The 21,598-nt window shown below is 32.1% G+C and overlaps 1 protein-coding gene across 2 annotated transcripts in view; it reads right to left on the bottom strand.

Annotated features, from left to right (window-relative positions):
- Positions 1-466: 466 nt before the first annotated feature.
- The window catches only part of LOC108903670 (facilitated trehalose transporter Tret1-like), a 56,132-nt gene continuing 35,000 nt past the window's right edge, over positions 467-21,598 (bottom strand). Inside the window, exons 3-4 of one of the 2 annotated variants that reach the window (XM_023457315.1) lie at positions 17,176-17,378; positions 467-1,879 (exon numbers count right to left, since the gene is read on the bottom strand). In XM_023457315.1, the coding sequence (XP_023313083.1) occupies positions 647-1,879; positions 17,176-17,378 (1,436 nt within the window). In that variant the 3' untranslated portion in view covers positions 467-646. The remainder of the gene's footprint in view (positions 1,880-17,175; positions 17,379-21,598) is intronic. The other variant, XM_023457316.1, reaches the window with a different exon arrangement.

The raw sequence follows: 21,598 nt of genomic DNA, 5'->3' as shown, positions 1-21,598 counted from the left end.
GTTCCAGAAAGTTCTTCAAACTTCCACTTAAATCCACTTCCGACACCAAATTGTCACGGGTTTCCTACCCGACTTTTTCTTTTACCAAAAGTTTTTCAGATATTTATTCACACTCCGTACACTACTAATTACTAATAACAACTCAATTACAACTCAACTAATCGTTATCTCACTAATTATCGCTTTTAAACTCTGGGAAATCTCCAACTAAGCGCTCCCATTCAAAACTGACTTTGACACTCCGTATTCCTCTGTCGCGTAGGGACGATCCCGGGCAATCTAGCGTTCTGCTATGCCAGAGTTGTCCAAGTGGGAGCGATCGGGGAAAATTATGTGACATAATATTTTGTTTTTACTGCTCTGTGGCTCAAGAAGCAATTAGTACAATTCGAAAATGATTTTTATTTTTCTTTTGTTTTATTAAAATATAGGTATTTACCAGTAAAAATAAATATTTTATACAGACCTGGTGAAATTTATTTTCTATTTACAAATATTTTCTAACTCACAAATAAGCTTAGGTATCTAAAGAAAATTTGTTTTGTTACCAGGTAAAAATCAAAGCGTTTAACACTAATACATATATTAATTATTAAATTATTAATTAAAAATAAGATATAAATAAATAATTTGCTGTGTTAACATTTTATAATCTACTTTCAACATGTCCGTTGTGGATGTCTGGTTCAAACGCTTCGTTGTTTTTTCCAGATGAATGTTGGATTTTTTTTCTTCGAACACTGTTGGTCAAATTATTTCGTCCAGCAAAGTGTTCTGTGATCTCAAAAAGAGATTTTCCTTCAGTTTCTGGTAGCAAGAAATACAGAAGAATAGTACCTACTACACTTACTGTTCCATAAAACCAAAATACTCCCGGCAGAGTGAAACAAGAGACCATGCTCAGGAATATTTTGTTCGCCAAGAAACTGAAAATATACCCTGTTCCACCCGATATGCCGGAAGCTGTGGCGCGAACTTTACTAAAGTAAACCTCTCCGGTCAGAATCCAAGGCAAAATTTTTATTCCTACATAACTTAGGAAAGCCGAAGCAACCAAAAACGTGACTGGTATCCATCGGAAATCTTGAATGGGTACTTCATTAAACGTACTTTCGTGTGTTGCGTTACTAGTTCCATTTATCTTTACTGTATCTTCAAAGTATTTGACATCTATAAAGTATGCATAGGTAGCTACTACGATGAAGCAGATTCCAGATCCCAAAAGAGAAATAAAATTAATCGTTCTTTTCCCAAGAATATTAACAAAAACTACACAAATGATACATCCTAGGAACTGTACAATCCCCAATATCACGGTGGCGTAGTACTTATCAATAGGGGTCTTCAACGTGGAAAATATTTTAATAGCGTAAATTTGCAAAGTAGTATTTCCATTAAAGTGGCTTAAAAAGAAAACCAGGCTAACCACAAAGTATGGCCATAAAAATTGTTTCGTGGAATATAATTTCAAGTTTTCAATATTAGATGGCTTCTTTGTACCATCCATTTTATTTGTTAAATCTTCCGTCAACTCTGATTTAACGTGCCTTGTTTCTTCTTGCAGCCTTTGTTTGCAAAGCTCTTGAAATTCGTTCTCGACGTTTTGTACAGGCACCCATCCCCGCAGCCAAGCTATGCTCTTTCTAGCCTCGTCAAATTTCTTTTTAGAAATGAGCCATATCGGAGTCTCAGGCACGAATATTAATAAAACGAACGATAATATAGGTACCGCACAGTTTATTAAAACTATTGTTCTCCAACGAAGAAGCGCTCCTAATAAGAATTGACTTAAAATGCCTAACATCACAGCCATCGAGCTTGTGGACGACAAAATTCCTCTTAGGTGGGGTTGAGTTATTTCTGCTACATAGGTCAGAACCTGAAAAATAAATTTCAATTAAAAAACATTGATAATTTTGATAACATTGTTAGACTGTAATTGACATTACATAAAATACCGAAAAATTACTACGTGAATAAAACATTGTTTGAAGTTCATAGAAATAATTATCACTACATTGGTTTTCGATTAACCTTTTATTTTTCACTAAATTGTATATCAACTAATTTTCGAGTATTCAGTTATGCAACAGTATATGCAAATATATCTAAAAATTATTTTAATTTAAAATAATTTTGGTAGCACATACAAATGGAAGATTTGCAGGTAGATATACATAAATCATTCTGAAGCAACTAACACGCTTCTATTTTGACAATTGGCATATTTTCTAATGCATATTCAAAAAGTATACATCATAGTTAATCTGAAAAAATATCAGAATATTTTATCAACAATTTTTGCTTCAAAATAAAACAATTTAAACTCCCAAATCTAATTAAAAGAGACATCAACACAAATATTGATTTTTCGAAACGTTAAATAAAATAATTGTAGACCCTGGTGTAAGGGGATAAGCATCTATATGTAAATTGTCTAGAAAAGAATTTTTTTTAAGTTAGTATTTTTTGTTGTATCATTTGGCTAATTTCGTATAATATTCACATATTAATTAAAATATAATATTCGCATAAATAATGAGATATTTAAAATACGATGGTTTTCCGAATTGTTATGCCATGGTCTTAGCCTTAACTAGGAATGTTTAACCTTCCTTCGTTGTTCTCGGGCTAGGCTCTGTGGGGGCGAACTATTGACTGATCATTTTCGCGCAAAGGGTTCTTTAATTATTTTCTTAATTTCTTTCATAGGTAGAAAAATACCAATTAACGGGGAAAAACTAAAATTATACCACAAATACACATAAAATTGTGCATCACATTCGTTTTCTAGTAAAAGATAACAAACAGTACCTACTTTGCCTATCTATTCTTTGTCTATCAAAACAAGTAACGATTTTATAGCGTGGGCCATTTTGATAATCACTTTTCCTATCTGTCCAACGATTTGGAAAGTGTGTTGGCCACTACATTCCTCCGACTTCTGGTTTCTGCTTCTGGGCTTCATAATATATAAATATTCGACATGATTCCCAATTATTTGAAGAGATAGGTTGATTCTTTACAGAATGATTGCCTAATTTTAATAATGTAAATTCATTTTTAAAACTGGTTTTCGCTTTTCAAATTTTTTGCTACATTTCTGCTCGAATATTAATAGGATTCTCATAAACTACTGTTAATGTTAACAAAAATTAAGATACGATCTCACGATTTGGAAAATACGTTTTTATGTAGTTACGAACATTCGACAATAAAAAATAAGTTGTAAGACAATACAATTAATTGCATCTGTCAAATTTTTTCTATAAATATTAATATCTCAAAGTCTAACTCCTAGGTATAGGGAATATTTAATTAAGTGACCCTCAAATTTCCCGTATCCGAAAATGCAATAATATATAGGTAGGTTGTCCCATTTAAAATAACGGAGTTGGTGTCGACTTCCGGTATAACCGGAAGTGTTGAAGAGTTCTACATATTTTAGTTGTGTTTGCCCCAGAGGCATTGTCATGTTGTCAAATTTCAAATTTTTCGGAGCAGTACTTTCCTAGATATTGATCGACGCAGTTCCCGGTGGGACCTATAGTTAATCCCTTTTATAAAAAGATCATAAAATAAAAAGTAGGTACCTTTTGTATATGTAATTTTTTAAATGCAAATCCGTTCGATATTTGTTGAGATAGAATTCCAAGAAATTTTTCTTTCTTGAAATTAACCGTATTCGATACTTGAGGTAGAAAGACATTTGCGAAAAATTTCAAGTTACGCCCCTGCCACGGTAAATTGATACAGTAGTTCCGATAACAGAACTTTGGTTTATTGTTTTCTTGGAGTTCTGTCTCAACAAATATCGTACGGCATAGTCCGTAGTACGGACTATGTCTTTGTAAACGGTTTATATTTTCTTAACTTCTTGTCCCAGAGATAGATAAACAATTCGACGCTTTAGTACGAAAATATGCTATCTCAGATTTCAGTTGGAAAACATGCTATCTATGTTTTCGTACTAAAGCGTCGAGAATTCATATCGCCCGCAATAAGGCAGCTCAAATTGAAATGATTTTTAAAGTTGGCAAAAACCTGATTAACCTAATACCAACTGTGCTGCCGATATCTCAATTGTAAAATTTATTAGAAATTTTCCTTAAAATTGGACATCCTTTATCTCTCCTAATAATATGGGCTTCTGGAAACCAAGTTTGGCCATTGCTCATTTACGAAACACCCTGCGTAAAGTCCCGAATTGTACCCGCTAATCTTTATCTAGTAATAGAACTCCTTAGAATAAGAAAAAAGTCCCATAGGCATGGGTCACGAAATACTGTGTCGCGGGTTTTTCGTGTTAGGTACAAAGCACCTTCGAAATGGAATTTTTCATTTTTGAAATAGCAATCTGATGATTCAGTTAATATGGAAATACTGTATTTGTATTTTAATAAAGAATTGCCATTCTGCGAGGACTTTTGATTAAAATTAATTCCTAACGTTACTTTTAAGAGAAAAAGTGTCTCTTACCCTGAAAAAATGAGCCGTTTTCCGAGTTTAAATTTTTTTTAATATAAAATAAGCGTAATATACAGTACAAAAATGTATGGGAGTTCTTTATCGAAAACACAATAAAGTATAAATCAAAATCATCAAAAAAATAAAATAAAATATAAACGTAGATAGCTTATTTATTTTTTTCTCCAAATCATGCCCCTTTCTATTCTTAGACAATTAATTAAAAATGTCTATAGCAAGTACCTACTTTTTTCGATTTTTGAAGGATACACTGATTGCAAAATAGTATGCGGAACAAAAATTCCTATACATTTTTTTGTTAAATACTTTTAGATACAGGCGCAGGTTAAATTTATTCAACTACCTATGTAATAAGTTGCAATTGTGTAAGTGGCATATCCATTTCTTTTTAATACAAGTATTTACCGCTCCGATACTACGACACACAATAAAACTGAAAATTGGAAATTATCTACGTTTAAAAATTGCGCCTGTATCCTAAAAAACGTTCTATAAACTGTGGGATATGTTGTGCGTTTGGAAAATATTCAAGAAATAGTATTTCTAACGGAAATTTTAACAGTCCTATCTCGAAAAGTAGAGTTTTTATATAGGATAGCGTCGAATACGTATTTTCCATCTATTTTCAATTGATATTATGATATTAAAATGTTTATTTTCTCGAACAAAATAATGTCTTGTATTTAAAGTTAAATAGGAAAATCCTTCATTATGTTTTATATTAATTAATGATGTAAATGGTAATCAATACTGTTACAGGAAGCATCAAAGAGCATTGAACTTATACTTCAATACCGTGCAATCACTTACACATTATTGTTATATATGTTATATAAAAACTTAATGAAATTATGTATTTTTTTATTAATAGACTTGATAAAACTGAAGTTTGTAATTACCAATTACGATTAGAAATTATTACTATACAACAGATTAAAATTTTATTTGAAGCATGAAGCGGTTAGATTACACTAGTTATAAATTTCTTACAATTTCAATACAAATTCTCACTATTGAACTTGTGATTTCCGTAGGTCATTCCAGAGAGGCTTAAATGTTAATACGATGTTTTGTAAAATAATGATAAAAGTAATTATAATAACAAAAAAAAATCACGAAATTACTCAGATCAGATCAGTTTTTTACTAATGTTTTAACCCTTATCGCGCAAGGAATTATTTATTAATGATTTAATACTGCAGTGTAATTTTATAACAAGTAGCAACCAGGTACTTAAAAAACATTGAACTTTAAATAGGGTTATTTATTTTCAGTGTGACAGGTATACTCAATTAAATTAAATAAATACCACAAATAAATAATCCTTTGCACAAAAGGTGTTATTTAAAATTTGTATGACTTTTCAAAGTGGCGGAAATAAAAAGAGAATAAAAAATTGTCACAAACAAGTAATTGCAGACACTAACTTTAAATTACATTGGAATTGCAAATGGTCAAACAAAAACAATTTAGAGAGTATCATAGAGAAAAAGAACTGTTTTGGCACTGCTGAAATACATGTACATATTTTATCGCGGCGAGTACTTACAAACAATTCTGTAACACTTTTTACGAGTTTATGAAGCCGGACTGTATTCGAGAGTCAGTTTGTAATGCATTGTTGTAGTGATTGCTGTGCTGTTTTTCGAGAGTACATTTAATATACGAAAATACTCACAGAGCTTGTCAAGTGTACCGTGCAAGATATCCTGAACGACGTGCCCCGCGAACATTAATTTCTCGCTGAAGCGCAAAGAGATTTGGACACCGCACTGAAAGAAATGGGCTTATTAAACTGTTTATCTAGAATAATGTGTATAGCGCATATTAAAACTTTTATAACCAATATACGACTTTTATTAAAAAAAAGCAATCATCTCCATACTCATTATTCAATCAGTTTAACTGGAAGGTGCTTAATACACCTTATGCATCTATGAAATAAAGGTTATAATGAATTACTTATACATTATTAGGTGTTATAGACTTTATATTCCAATTGTATAGTAGGGAAGATTTGTTGTATAAAGACCAGTATCCGAATTTGTATATAACAATTGTATTAACAGAATTATTCGTTCTTATACTGAATATGTTTCCGTTTTTAACGTGTAAAACGCATCTTATAATGGTTAAGTGATCGTCACCTCTCGGTGCATAATCGGTTATGATCGTTGTTAAGTTATATTCATAGTCTTGTAATAATAATCATATGTCAGACCCGAGAGCGAAGTGCGCCGACTCAATAAGAAACCTGGCTATTCCAGCCGCTGATTTAGGGTTCGCCGCACGAGCTCATCCCTTCTAAGATTTCAGTAGCATGCTATGCATGAAGCAGAACGGTACTCAACTATCTTATACAGTCCACTTTTATTGTCCATACATGTTCAATCATTGTCAAAATAAACACACAAAACCACAACGTCTTTATTATCTTTACTCAAGAAGAGAAAATACAACAATCGTAAAATTTCCGACAGTCCGCTGTGCATCGACTTACACACGTCTAGTTTGATGAAAATGGACAGTATATGCACATGTTTTGTGGGATACATGATCATATCGCGTTGTGTGAAATGGAAAATTATTATGTAAGTATCTAACTGTTTTATGGCTTGTAATTGTTTTGTTTTTTCAAATGTAAATCTTGTCTAAATCTTAAAAATTATTATTTTGTAGGTCCTATTAGAAATCGCTGATGTTAAGTTTTACATAAGATGGAGGAACAGAAGGTTAACGGTGACAAAGAAGAGCATGGGTATAAAGTCAATCAACCAGAGGAAATAAAATTATATGGAAAGAAGCTCAACCTTTCTGGGGATGCTTCATTCTTAAGGTGGAAGAGTTATAGTGCAAATTCTCATGTAATACAAGAAAATACGGGTGCATCGTTGCTAAGAAAATAAACTGGACAGTTTTGGGAGCGATTTGTCATCATTTTTAATGCTTAAAAGTATGTTTTATGTATGTTTACATTAGAACCTTAGCTTGTAATTACAGTTATCCAATAAAATTTCTGAAAACTTAATGACATATGTTTTTAACTCATACAGAGTATACAACAGTTTAATACATTTATTATTATAAAACTTATAACCAGTACTAGATGTTCTAATAACGATATGGAACACTTTAATAACAGTTATTGCTATTATTTCGTAAAGGGTATAAAAAACGTTGTATACTAGTTATACAATAATTTAATAAAGAATAAGGTTTATAGTCACTATACAACTGTGCTAGCAATACGCGTTTTATATCCAATATTCACCTGTTTAACTGTCACATATAGTATACAATGGTCTTATAATGGCATATAGAATTCTAATAAAGAATAAAACGCATTTCTTTCAGTGCGGTGAAGTACAACCCCGTCGAGTCGCGACGGTGACTCAGGGCGACCACTAAGAATCTTAAATGTCGAGGAAATGATTTTAAATTTCGTCGAAGAAGATCCGCATCGTAGCACCAGAAATATCGCACAGCAAGTAAATATTTCGCACCCTGTTGTGTGGCAGATAATACGCGAAGCTTAGTTGTGTCCATTTAATATTCAACGTCTTCATGCGCTTACTCCTGAGGATTTTCCACTACGTTGAGGTTTTTGCGAATGGTTGCTTCAGGAACATGCAAGAAATCCTCAATTTACAGCGCAAATACTTATTACAGATGAAGCATGTTTCAGCCGAAATGGTGTACGTAACGTCCACAACACTCACCACTGGATTATCGAAAATCCACACGAAATACGCCGCGGTGCTTTTCAGCAACAGTTTTCAGTGAACATGTGGGCCGGTATCGTTAATAACACTTTAATAGGAGCTTTTGAATTGCCTACACGTTTAGACGGTGCTTCATATCTAGATTTTTTGCAAAATCGCTTACCGGAGTTATTGGAGATGTGCTATTAAATGTTCGGCAAAATGTGTGGTAACTGCATGACGGAGCCCCCGCTCACTTTTTTCGGAGAGTGCGCGACTTTCTAAACATTACTTTTACCGATCGCTGATGGCAGCCTAGTTATATGTCCCCCCCCCCCGGTCCCCGAACCTCACCCCCTTAGACTTCTTTTTGTGGGGATATGTGAAAAGTGTTGTGTATTTCACGGAAGTTGAATCGTGACATCGACCAACTGCGACTTTGTATTGCCGAAGCTTGTAATACGATTCGAGAGGACGTGGCAATGTTGCAACACGTGCGAGCGAATTGGATACGTCGCGCTGAAGCTTGTGTGCAAGCAAATGGTGGGTACATTGAACATCTCCTATGAAAATCAGCAGTTCTCAAAAGGTGGGTCCTTGCAATGTTGAGGTAAGTCAGATTTTAAAATTAACACAAATCCGTGTATTTACCTCATTTTGACTTAACAGACATGTGGCAAAATATTTGACATAAGTTCGTATAAGTATAATCTATATGCAGTAACGTTTTCTTTCTTTGTTGAAATACTATTCAGAGAAATTCCGATGAATTATGATACTCTATACATCCATGTACTGTTGATAATATTACAGGTATTTTTAGTATTTATTTTTGTTACTATTATGTATGTGTATCTCAGTACACACCTCTTGCATGCCAGTTGTTGACAACGGTCATTATTTATTGAAAACGGCATATATTTTATTGAGACAAAATTCCAAGAATACCTCTGCGTCACTTTCTTGGAATTAAAAGCATTTGACACCCGAGGTAGAAACCCATTGGCGGCAAATTTCAATTCTAACCCCTGCCGCGGTAAATTGTTATAGTAGTTACGATAATTGTCTTGGAATCAACAAAATATTGTAAGGACTGTCCACTGAATTCATCGTACGATAGATCTTCAGATATCCGTTTTTATATTTGAGCTCTAAAAAGTAGTCCTAACGACACATATTTTTTAATGGTCACACCAGTACTAATAACAATAACAATATCAACAATTTCAAATAATTCGCATAGACCTTGATATTTTAAATGCTTGGTGAAACATTTTATAAAAAAATGAATTTCGTTCTTATCTCCGCATTTACATAACTTGGAATGTTACTTTAGACTCATTGTCAACAGTAATTAAAAAAGCCTATTTGCTGTTGTGGTATTTACTAAATCCTAAGGTCATTTGCGGTCTTTAGTTGTTTAGGTTTATCTAGTTTAATTTCATTTTTTACGTACCTAAACAACTATTCAAAGATAAATCGAGTGTCCATGCAAGATGTCACTAAATCTTGTAACCAACATTTTAATGATCGATTCTATGTTTGTCCGTTAATGCTTCCTTTTCGGTATACAGAGCCTTCATAAAGGTCACGTGACCAGTAATTTTGTTGAGAACAGTAATTTTATTTTCTTCATGTTGATAATTAAATTTCGATAAAAATAAAAATTATTAAAACAATAAGATGAAGATTACATAAGTACACTAATCACTGCAATTATTCACGAGATTCTATTTAACTAATCAGCGATCGCATTATCTCGAGCGTAGACGTAACATTTTGTTACTGTTCATTGTAAACGAATCATTAATATTGGTGCCAGCAATTTAATGATTTTCCGTTATCAGTACAAACCCTGTAATGTTGGTTGCTTAATCTCGGCGGCCATTTGGCTTGTAAACATTTATGAAAGCTCGGTATAAGATATTAATTATTGATTAAAAAAATTCAGAGTGCTTTTTAAGTTATAAGTTAAGGAGGTTTTTCAGTGTGTCATTCAATATAGAAGATTTTAGCGAATCACTGGTTTTCGCGATAAAGGATGTTGAAATTTGAAAAAATATCACATTTATTCAAATATCTCTTAGCATATTGATTAAACTTAGGTTAACGCGCAATTAAAATAAAATGTCACTGTATTGGTGTACAAAGCTGACAACAATTGAAGGCGATATTGGGAGTTACCGCCATTAAGAATACTGATATTTCAAGACCACTACCACACCACATTTTGGAAATACCTACGAGGAACATTTTTAATTCTCAGTGGAATCTCTAAGAAACATCTTTTCCATTTTATTCCAAGAATAAATTGTTTTAGAGTTACATTTTTCTTTAGTTTAAATAGAAAATAGAAAAATTTATGAATTTTTTTTACTTTTTTTGAAATCTGAAAAAATCATTGATGTAGAAATGTTAATTATTTACAGCCACAAATCCTGAAAAAAATATATAATTATCTGCCAATAATTTTGCGACATTTGACAAATTACATTAATAGTTTAGTTATTTTCGATTTTGGAATATTTTTTTGCTTAGAGGCACCATCGAAAATTAAATTTCCAATACCTATAATATATTCAGTTTCCAATATATTCATTGAAATTTTGGAATTTTTAGTGATAATGTTATATTACCCACCAATATCTTCAGCACCACTGGTTTATATAGGCATATTTAATTTCAACATTGCGTCCGTGAAAATGAAGAGTTCAACCGCGAACGTTCATGTGACACGTTTTGCTTAAAATTACTTGTTTTATCATGAAATAAAATGTGGACCATACAGGGACCGTTCACAGGACGATAGAGCATTAGTCATGTTGCAATAAGGCCAAGAAAATCATGTTATTTAAACTACATTTTTTTAACTTTCGGTTAACATTTTTTTTTACTTATTTTACATTCTTTATACAATTTTGTGGAAAATTGAATTGCATCCATGTAGCATACTGAACTGCTTCGCTTGCTGTGCTGTAATTCATCTCATTATCACCTTTAAATCCTTGTAATTAAAATGGCAGCCATTAGGTTACTTTTCACTTAAAAATTATTGAGCATTCTTAAAGTCCTGAGTCCGTCATAAAAATCTAATTATTCTCACTGACAAAAAAGCTACAGGGTGAAACCGCTTAGAAATATTTCATATTTACGCCACAGAACTCTTTTTTAGTTATGGATCCGAAAAGTCTTACTGTATGACCAAGAATTTAAAAAGACATGGTTTGGTCCTTTCTGATCTAGTGCTCTGTAACTACTAAATCGTTAAAAATTTTAGACAGGTTTATAAGGCAAACTTGAAACGAAAACTGCATACGAAATGAAAATAATATCGCTTACAATATCAAGAATACATATTTTTTCTTTCTGTCTCTAAAATGAAGACTTTGAGATAGATGTTGTGGATATGAGGCGCTTAATAGAAAATTCTATATAAACGCAAATTGCACATATCCGCATAACCAGTGCTAATATTTTATTTACATGAAGCTGTCCTAAAATTCAGCCAAGAAGTAATACTGATAGAAAACATAGGTTTTTATTGATTCATAAAGTATACAGTGTAGGATTATGTAAGGAATAGCATTAGGTAAATGGCCTTCATGGCTTTACTGGTACATACGCACTCTTTTGTCAAGATTTTTTTCAAGACATGTGGCTGAATTTCATTGACACAACGCTCAATATTCTCTTTCAAGACATGGGTGGTCGTAAGCTTGTTGGTATAAACCTTGGATTAAAAAAAAACAAATAAAAACCCAACGGCGCCACTTTAGTGTCAAAATCATAGAACTCTGGATAGAAAAAAGATAAAAATGTTTAGCAAGCGGTATTTTAAAGGTAAAGGGATTACCTTTGCGGGAAAGATATCGAAAATGCGATCCATTTATTAGGCTGCTCTCAGGGAACGTTTAAACCCCGGTTTTTAATTTTTTTTCGATTTTTTCAAATGCCACTATTTTTCCTCATCTGACTATTAAAAAATACAATTTTTTTCAGAAAGTAGTTAAAAAAATCTTCAATCTCCATTTTGGTAAAATTTATTTTGATCTATCATATCTTGAGTGATTGGCATTCGAAAAGTTTTGTTCATAAATTAGTTTCTAACGGTGTTATATCAAATTAAAGTTGTCCGTTGTCATTCAAGTTCATTTAAAAAAAAATATTTTTATTAAAGTATACTTTAAATGTTGCATAATTTATTAAAGTTTTAGACTGAAATATTCTTTGGTATTTTGTTTGTTTTGGTATTGAAATGTTTGGTTTTTTAAGATTTTTCTGGACTTCACTTAATATTTACTTAAAAGGTAAGTCTCAAAAAATTTAAATATTTTGTTATAGCAACGGATATTTATCCCGAGATTGAAGCATGAATATGTTTTTATGTAGGGGTAATAGTTTTAGAGAAAAGATAACCTGACCTTACTTCATAATCGAGTTTAAAATCTTTTTCTCTGAAATTACTGATTTAATGTATGATATAAATTTTAAACTTTCCATGGAACTCTTTTTCTTGTTTGTGTGATAAATTAAATTATACGGGACTTCATTTTTCAGCGTAATTTAATGTCTCTAATTGAACGGTAATTGTAGCTCAAGTATGACTTCGAGTAGAAAATGCATTCATGCAGATTGGATGATCCTACCTATTCTCAAAATTAGAAAAATAAAAATAATATACTCAGAAATATACATTTTCCCCAATATAGCCATTATTTATTTATAAAGTGATTTAACCCAAATGTAATATCCTTATATCCAAATCGGTATGAAGAAAACTAGTTTATAATTTATATCATACATTAAATCAGTTATTTCAGAGAAAAAGATTTTGAACTCGATTATGAGGTAAGGTCAGGTTATCTTTTGTCTGAAACTATTACCCCTACATAAAAACATATTCATGCTTCAATCTCAGGATAAATATCCGCGACTGTAACGAAATATTTAAATTTTTTGCGACTTGCCTTTTAAGTAAAAATTAAGTGAAATCCAAAAAAATTTTTAAACACCAAACATTTGTGTATTTCAGTCTAAAACTTTTATAAATTATCCAGCATTTAATGTGTACTTTAATAAAAATATGTTTTTAAATGAACTTGAATGAAAACGGACAAATTAATTTGATATAACACTGTTAGAAACTAAATTTATGAACACTGAACTTTTCGAATGCCAAACTCAAGATCAAATAAATTTTACCAAAATGGAAATTGAAGATTTTTTAATCTACTTTCTGAAAAAAATTGTATTTTTTAATAGTTAGGTGAGGAAAAATAGTAGCATTCGAAAAAATCGAAAAAAATTGAGAAAACCGAGGTTTAAACGTTCCCTGAGAGCAGCCTAATAAAGATTTTTTTCTTTCTTTTTCTTTTTTCTTTTTTCTATCCAAAGTTCTATGATTTTGACACTAAAGTAGTTCCAATCGTTCATAGTGCGGCGTTAAATCGCATGATTTGGGCGGTCAATTCTGATCAGCGAAACGAGAAAATACACGACCAGGAAAAGATTCACGCAGTAATTGAATTGTTTCTCATGCTGTATGGCATATTGAACCCACGTGTCGTCTACATTAATATCTTGCAATTTAGGCACAGAAAACTGGATTATCATGCCCTTATCAACCGCATTTCTGAAAAATCAGGTCCGATGATCCCTCCAATCCAAAATCTGCACCAAACACTGACACGTTATGGTTGGTTTTGTTTCTCAATAATCACTCGTGGATTTTCAAATGCGACAATTTTGTCGATTAACGAAGCCATCAAGATGAAAATGAGCCTCATCGCTGAAGATGATTTTGTTATTAAAACCAGCATTCACTTGTCCCATAATCCATTCGACAAACTCTCTTCGCTCTGCGCTGTCAGTAGGCTTCAGTTCTTGAGTCAATTGAATTTTATAAGCATGAAGATGCAAATGTGTCCCTAGAAATGTTCTATTCTTGATCATGGTGCTAAATTGATGTTTCTGGACTTTCACCCTCACGAAATGCTTCGAAGTTTTGTATTGAACGGCTTGTTGAAGGACGGCCAAAGTGTTGAAGATCACTAATTGCTCCAGTCTCCCTGAATAATTCAATTAACCTCTTCACAGTTGATGAAGTTAAATCACTATTCCGAATATATTTTACAACGGAGATTTTTAAAGACTATTCATTTTATTAATTATGGATTTTATCCTCCTCGTGATACACCTCAAGAAGTATTGCTTTCTTGTTTTAATTCTAATAGTCTCTGTCATAGGATAATTATGTTTTCAATTATTTTCCTTTTATAAATATAAATAACACTTTAAATGCAGACTCCTTAGTTTCAAGGATTTTATGTCGTGTTCCTAGACTTAATTCTAGATTTCACTCCGCTTTACAGTTACCGACACTTCGTACCAATTTACTAATAGCATCTTCTCTATATAAAATTATTTTCAATTATCAACAGTATGAAGATCGACTTGATATATTTTTTCATTCTATGAATAACATAAAAAATTTGTTTGCTGATTTTTTTTTCTTAATTTTTGACACACTGGAGCTGGACAATTGACTGTTCTAAGACCCCACATTTATATTTGGCCATAGAATATGTCCTAGAGTTTTGACTTCTACTCAAGAAACACCCTGTGTGTGTATTTATGAAACTTAGTAAAAAGGGCAAATAAGAAAAATTTTTATATTAAAAACAATTATACCTAATCCGTATAGTCATGTAAATCATTTGACAAACATCGTTTTTTAAAAAATGTTATTCATTTCATTCTTTTCCTTTTTCAATTTTAATTTATAGATATTTTTTTATGTTAATGTTTATAACGAGAAGGGAAGCTGTCTGATGAAAGAATCCCAAGTAAAATATGGAAACAAAAAGATCTTCTTGTAGCAGCTGTTTTTTACGTGATCAAACTTTGTCAAAGGTGAAAGCAAGAATGTAGGATGTTTCTCTGAATGATTGCATTTTATTTTCAAATTTGTTTACTTAATACCTAAAAAATAAATAAAAACATGTAAGAGCTATATGCACTCGTATTTTTCGTAAATAACAGGTAATAATTTAATATTCATTACACCGAAATTTAAATTTAGTTGTCTCCTTCTGCTTCATCTCTATTATAAATTTGGTGCTTCTACAACTTTGCAGTTCTTATGGAGGGCTGCTCCTGGGTCTACTGATAATTTGTGTGACTATGTTCATATCGTCTAGTAGTCCAGGAAATATAGAGTTGGACGCGACTTTTTATTTCGGCAAGCTGAATTTATGACTATAGATGCTAAATATTATGTACAATAACATATTAGTTTCCACAGTTATAAAAATGGGGAGAAGATTGTTTACAGGGTGGTTAATTGTATAATTTTTGCGTAAATTCACGTTTTTCGCTTATAACTTTTTTCCGTTCATTTCCACGAGAAAACAGTAAAGTACTTTTTTTTCGTCTTCAAAAGACCTACAAAACTAGCCCTCGAGCGTCAAAAAATATTGATTAGATCAAAAGTTATAAACAGAAGAAGTTTATTTATGACTTTTGAATTAAACATTTATAAACTGCGTTATTATTACCAGAACGTTTTGGCATCGCATCCTCTCATTCCTTATCACTGTCTAATAACTCACACGAAATCTGGAATCGGTAAGTTGAATAGTTTACAAGTTATGGCCTTATAAACAAATTAACTAATTATTAGTCTGGACGATCCCGAGGATCTTCCACAATCGCACTGATTTTTTTCATGGTAGATTTCATAATAATACATTGAAATCTATTTTTTTTTTAATTTCAAATTTGCAACCTGGAATTTTTTTTATTTTTTAGCCTTAGTTGCAAAATGAAATATACGACGCACGAGCGTGATATAGTTATATATTATTACATATTCGGAAAGCTTATGAAAAGAGCTTTAAGTTAAAAAAAAATCGTCAAGATTCGTTGAAAAACAACGGAGTTACAGACTGTCAAATATATTATTTTCAAGCGAATTTCCCTTATTTAACGGCAGGACTATGAATATTATCGTCATTTTCTTCGGACTCGCTGTCGTTCGCTTCCCCCACCCTTCCACCGCGCCACGGCTCGCCGAAAATCAAGCGACCCACTGACTTTTGACAATATTTCTTATGCACTTAACATACTTCCACAAATAAAATATTTTTACCAGTGAAAGTACTGAGGCTGCCGGTTATGACAGTATTTTTTTTGCCGCTACCACCCTAATTTGTTTAACAATAGGCCGTCAACTGTGTCAGTTGTTGTTCTTCTGTTTATAATTTTTGATCTAATCAATATTTTTTAACGCTCGAGGGCTGGTTTTGTAGGTCTTTTGAAGACAAAAAAAATTCTTTACTGATTTCTCTTGGAAATGAACGGAAAAAAGTTATAAGCGAAAAACGGGAATTTACGTAAACATTATATAATTAACCACCCTGTAAACAATCTTCCCCCCATTTTTATGACTGTGGAAACTAATATGTTATTGTACATAATATTTAGCATCTATAGTGATAAATTCAGCTTGCCGAAACAAAAAGTCGCGAAATGGTCTTTTCCTAGCTTATTTTCCTGGCCTGGGTTTTAAAATACCATTTCGCGATTTTATCGAAAACGGTGTATCCTGTTTGCAACACCTTGTTTCTCGGAAGCGAAGCATTTTCGGACATATGCTCATATGAACTTTTTTCTTATTTTTTGAAGTATTATTGGCTTTTTTGCACTTTTTTATCGCCCTGGCTTTTCATTAGATTATAATTAGAATGAATGGCATTAATAAATAAATCATATAGCCATATTTGGACAAATCATTACATTATAGGAGTTAACTAATGTTAGTGCTGTCAGAAAAAGTAACTCACCAAATAATGGCAGATGAGGTTTTAAAGTCAATGCGTTAGATTTTTTATTTATTTGTGTTTTTGATTCAAATAACAATTAATAGACCAAAGAAAGGAAATATTAAATATTTTTAATAATATATACTTAATAAGTTTATACCTACAGGTGCCTCCAGCAGTCCTCCACTGACTCCAGTAATACTGAGGGCTAAAAAAATTTGCCAGGGTTCCTCAGAAAAGTGAAATAACAGCCAAGCAGTTAAAAATGGAATGTTGACCAATTGCATTGCTCTTTTTCTTCCTAATGGTTGTGTTATTGCCCCCGACATCACACAGCCTACAGGTACACATATTAAATTTATGGAACCTAAAACATTAGTAAAAATTTTGTAGTAATCAGCGATAACAGAAAAGTGGGAAATCTGTATTGCAATTAAACAATTGTAAAACTACCACTTGGATAGTTAATATAATACAGGGTGTTAATGAACTTATGTCAAAAATTTGAAGGGGTGAAAAAGGAGCAAAAACTGAGTTAGAGTTGTTTCAAAATCTTATGAGCTTTGACCTTGATATGCGCAGAAACATAATTCCGACCGTCGCCTAAATTATTCTGCGCCCTAAAAACATTACGTCCATTATTCACAGTCTATCTCGAGCTCTCGTAGCGTAAACAAGCCTTTGATCCGATTACAAATATCATAATTAAATTCTCTATTCTTTATTATTTTAATTTAAGCAATAAAAATATATATAACGAACTTTCGCCAGTTGACTTTATTGATGCCCGAGCGCCTTAGTTCATTTCTGGTTGTAATGAGNTTTAAACAATAAAAATATATATAACGAACGTTCGCCAGTTGACTTTATTGATGCCCGAGAGCCTTAGTTCATTTCTGGTTGTAATGAGGCACGTAGTCTAATTCTGAGTCGATGTTTTTACAACGTGCTTATTAGAAGAATTATGTGGATACGCCACGCCTTTCGCGCATGTCGCGGCTCATGAGATTTTGAAACTACTCTAACTGGTGTTACAAACTTGTATCAGAAGTTCATAGAGAAAAAAAGCTAATTAAAAATGTGTTTAAAACTGTTTTGGAAATGTGGAAATACATGTACACAAATATCTTATCATGGCGAGTACATACTTACAAAAAATTCTGTAACACTTTTTACGAGTTTGTAGGTTTCTTATGAAGTCGGACTGTATTCGAGAGTCAGTTTGTAATACATTGTTGTAGTGATTGCTGTGCTGTTCGAGAGTACATTTAATAGCCGTATTTCCAAGTTCTTTTTGAAAATGGCGCATTTATTTAGCAACCGCGAATATTGTGATATGCTCATAATTTATGGCGAAGTAAACGAAAATGCCCGCAGAGCTTATTAAGTGTACCGTGCAAGTTATCCTGAACAACGTGTCCCCACACCGCGAACATTTGTTGCTGTGGCACAAAGAGTTTTGGACACCGGTGAAATACAACCGCGTCGAGGTCGCGACAGTGGCCCAGGGCGACCACTAAGAATCTTAATTGTCGAGATGATTTTAGATCTCGTCGAAGAAGATCCTCATCGTAGCACCAGAAATATCGCATAGCAAGTAAATATTTCGCATACTGTTGTGCGGCGGACATTACGAGAAGATCAGTTGTACCCATTTCATATTCAATGTGTGTCAAGTGCTTACTCCTGAGGATTTCACTACGCTGAGGCTTTTGCGAATGGTTGCTTCAGGAACATGCAAGAAATCCTCAGTTTATAGCGCAAATACTTGTTACAGATGAAGTATGTTTCAGTTGAAATGGTGTACGTCGCGGTGCCTTTCAGCAACAGTTTTCAATGAACATGTGGACCGGTATCGTTAATGACACTTTAATTGAACCTTTTGAATTGCCTAGACGCTTAGACGGTGCTTCATATCTAAATTCTTTGCAAAATCGCTTGCCCGAGTTATTATAAGAAGATGTGCCATTAAATATTCGGCAAAATATGCGGTTACTGCATGACGGAGCCCCCACTCACATTTTTCGGAGAGTGCGCGACTTTTTAAACGTTAATTTTCCCGATCGCTGTATAGGCCGCGGCAGCCTAGTTAGATGACCCCCCGATCCCCGGACCTCACCCCTTTAGACTTCTTTTTGTGGGGATATGTGAAAAGTGTTATGTATTCAACGGTAGTTTGTGACATCGATCTACTGCGACATCTGTTGCCGAAGCTTGTAAATTACAAGTTGTAATACGATTCGAAAGGACGTGGCAATATTGCAACACGTGCAAGCGAATTGGATACGTCGCGCTGAAGCTTGTGTGCAAGCAAATGGTGGGTACATCGAACATGGAAAATCAGCAGTTCTCAAAAGGTGGCTCTTTGCAATGTTGAGGTAAGTCAGATTATAAAATTACATTTTACTTAACACAAATCCGTGTATTTACCTCATTTTGACATATGTAACTGATATGTGGCAAAAATATTTGACATGAGTTCATTAACACCCTGTATGTTACTAGTATTTTTTTATATTCATACATTTCCTAAGAAAAACGTAATTGTACATACATATTTAAAATACATAGCCGATACAATATACAAGATGAGTATTTAATACGCATTACTTCTTCAGTTCCCTTTTTCTCTATGACAATTTTTTTTTAGTCTGACTTATTTATTTCCACTTTTCACATTTTTCTCAGAAATGTTTCCCAATGATCAGCTACATATTTCCGTGCAACAAAAGGTTTATTTTAAATGGAACGCCTTACGCATTATGTAACAAAAGTATAAATTATTGAGTGTGGAATAAGTTTTGAGAAAAACTCCAAAACATGTCGATTTTTATTTCTTGGGAATTTTCCTACTTTTGTATGAATGTAAATTCTAGTTTATTTGAACCCTCTTTACGAATATCTGGAATGTACATAAAAATGTTGTTATTGTTAAAGGTATTTCCAAGGTTACATTTTGAACATTTATCGACCAATATATTTCAAATTATTACACTTTGCTTTTGTTTTACCAAATGATAATGGTCTGAAAGTATTTACTTCATCTTTGTAAAATAAACCTTAAAACTTGCTCCGAGTTGATTAGTTTTTTACTTTTGTTCAAAAACAGTTAATTTTTGATGGAAATATCAGATATAATATTCAGTTTCCATGTAATTTAAAAGCATCTCGAAGAAGAATTGACTTTTGTGCATTAGAAAAAATTATATTGAATATAAATGAAATACTACATTAAGATTAGACCCTATTAAAACATTATTAAACCCAAATATGAATAATTTTTAGTAGGTAATAAAGTATTAAAAAGAGAACGAAATTTAATTTTTAAAATGATCGTTCATATTCCACACTTATATTTTGTAATTTACCTTAGGTACTGTTACAATTATGGAACATTTCAATTAATTTAAAATTTTCTGGAACTACTTATTTCACAAAAAAATGAAATTTTGTTAAATACATTATAAATAAAATTGCACTTCTAGCTAAACAGTTTTATGTTAAAAAATAAATTACTCGAAAATGGTTAGCTTTTTGTATAAAATGAAAGAAATACTTTTTCTTAGAAACACCAATAGAAATATAATTTCTAAAATATTCAGTGGTGTCGAATTATTAGAGTTCTTAGTGACAGCTGATATTTTAAGCATCTTTGGAGAGATATTTCAGAAAATGTAAAATTTTCAAATTTCAGCGCTTTGTATCTTACAAAAAACGGTTGCGGACATTTCTTCACATATGTATTTTTTAATTATTTCAGTCACCCAAATTCTTTTAAGCTTGGCCTAAAATAGTTTATCTAAACTTTTTTATTAGAAAAAAAAATTAAATTTATTTGAATTAGCTTAATATCAAAGCCCCCATGCTACTTAAAATTCACTCGTAATACTATTTTTTAAGATAATTTCAATACCATGCAATGGATTTATAGTTGTTGAAATACAAAGTTAAATGTGTCATGTTTATAAGTTACCTATCAGAAAATTAATATTGATAATAAACTAGTATGCCTATAATATAAGACTTGCTTGTTTAGTTTATGTTTAAAATTACATCAATAACTAATTGTGAAAGAGCCAAAATTTATTAACGGAATTTTATGTCTTTAAGTAGACAATAACAAGTTTCCATACAAATGATAAAAATTAAAATATTATTTTGAGAAATACAGCAGATAAATGTTTCTTTTATTTTAGGTCCTTTATAGTCCAACCAAATTACACTTGGAGAAAAAAAATGTTACCTGAACTTTTATAAGTGGAAATGGTAAAAGGGCTTATAATAAACCGGCGGAGGGTTGATTTGGGGGGTTGAAAAGTTATGAAAAATTGTATCATTAGGATTTCTGGCGAAAGTTGACGTCAAACAAAAAAATATCCAATACAAAAGTTGTAGATCATGCAAAAATCTACAACTTTTGTAGAGGTCACTTTTTAACATAACCTTAAAATTTCCGAGAAAAATGCGAAAAACAGGTTTTTTTCTGATTTTTCGTTTTATATTTCTCATTTCCGCAAAAATAATTTAATTTTGACGAAACTTGGTGAAAGTATACCTTTCTCTGTCTTAAATAACCTCAAATTTTTT

The sequence above is a fragment of the Anoplophora glabripennis genome, unplaced genomic scaffold, assembly GCF_000390285.2.
Source record: "Anoplophora glabripennis isolate ALB-LARVAE unplaced genomic scaffold, Agla_2.0 scaffold89, whole genome shotgun sequence".
Lineage (NCBI taxonomy): Eukaryota > Metazoa > Arthropoda > Insecta > Coleoptera > Cerambycidae > Anoplophora > Anoplophora glabripennis.
This window is presented reverse-complemented; position numbering and strand designations above follow the sequence as displayed.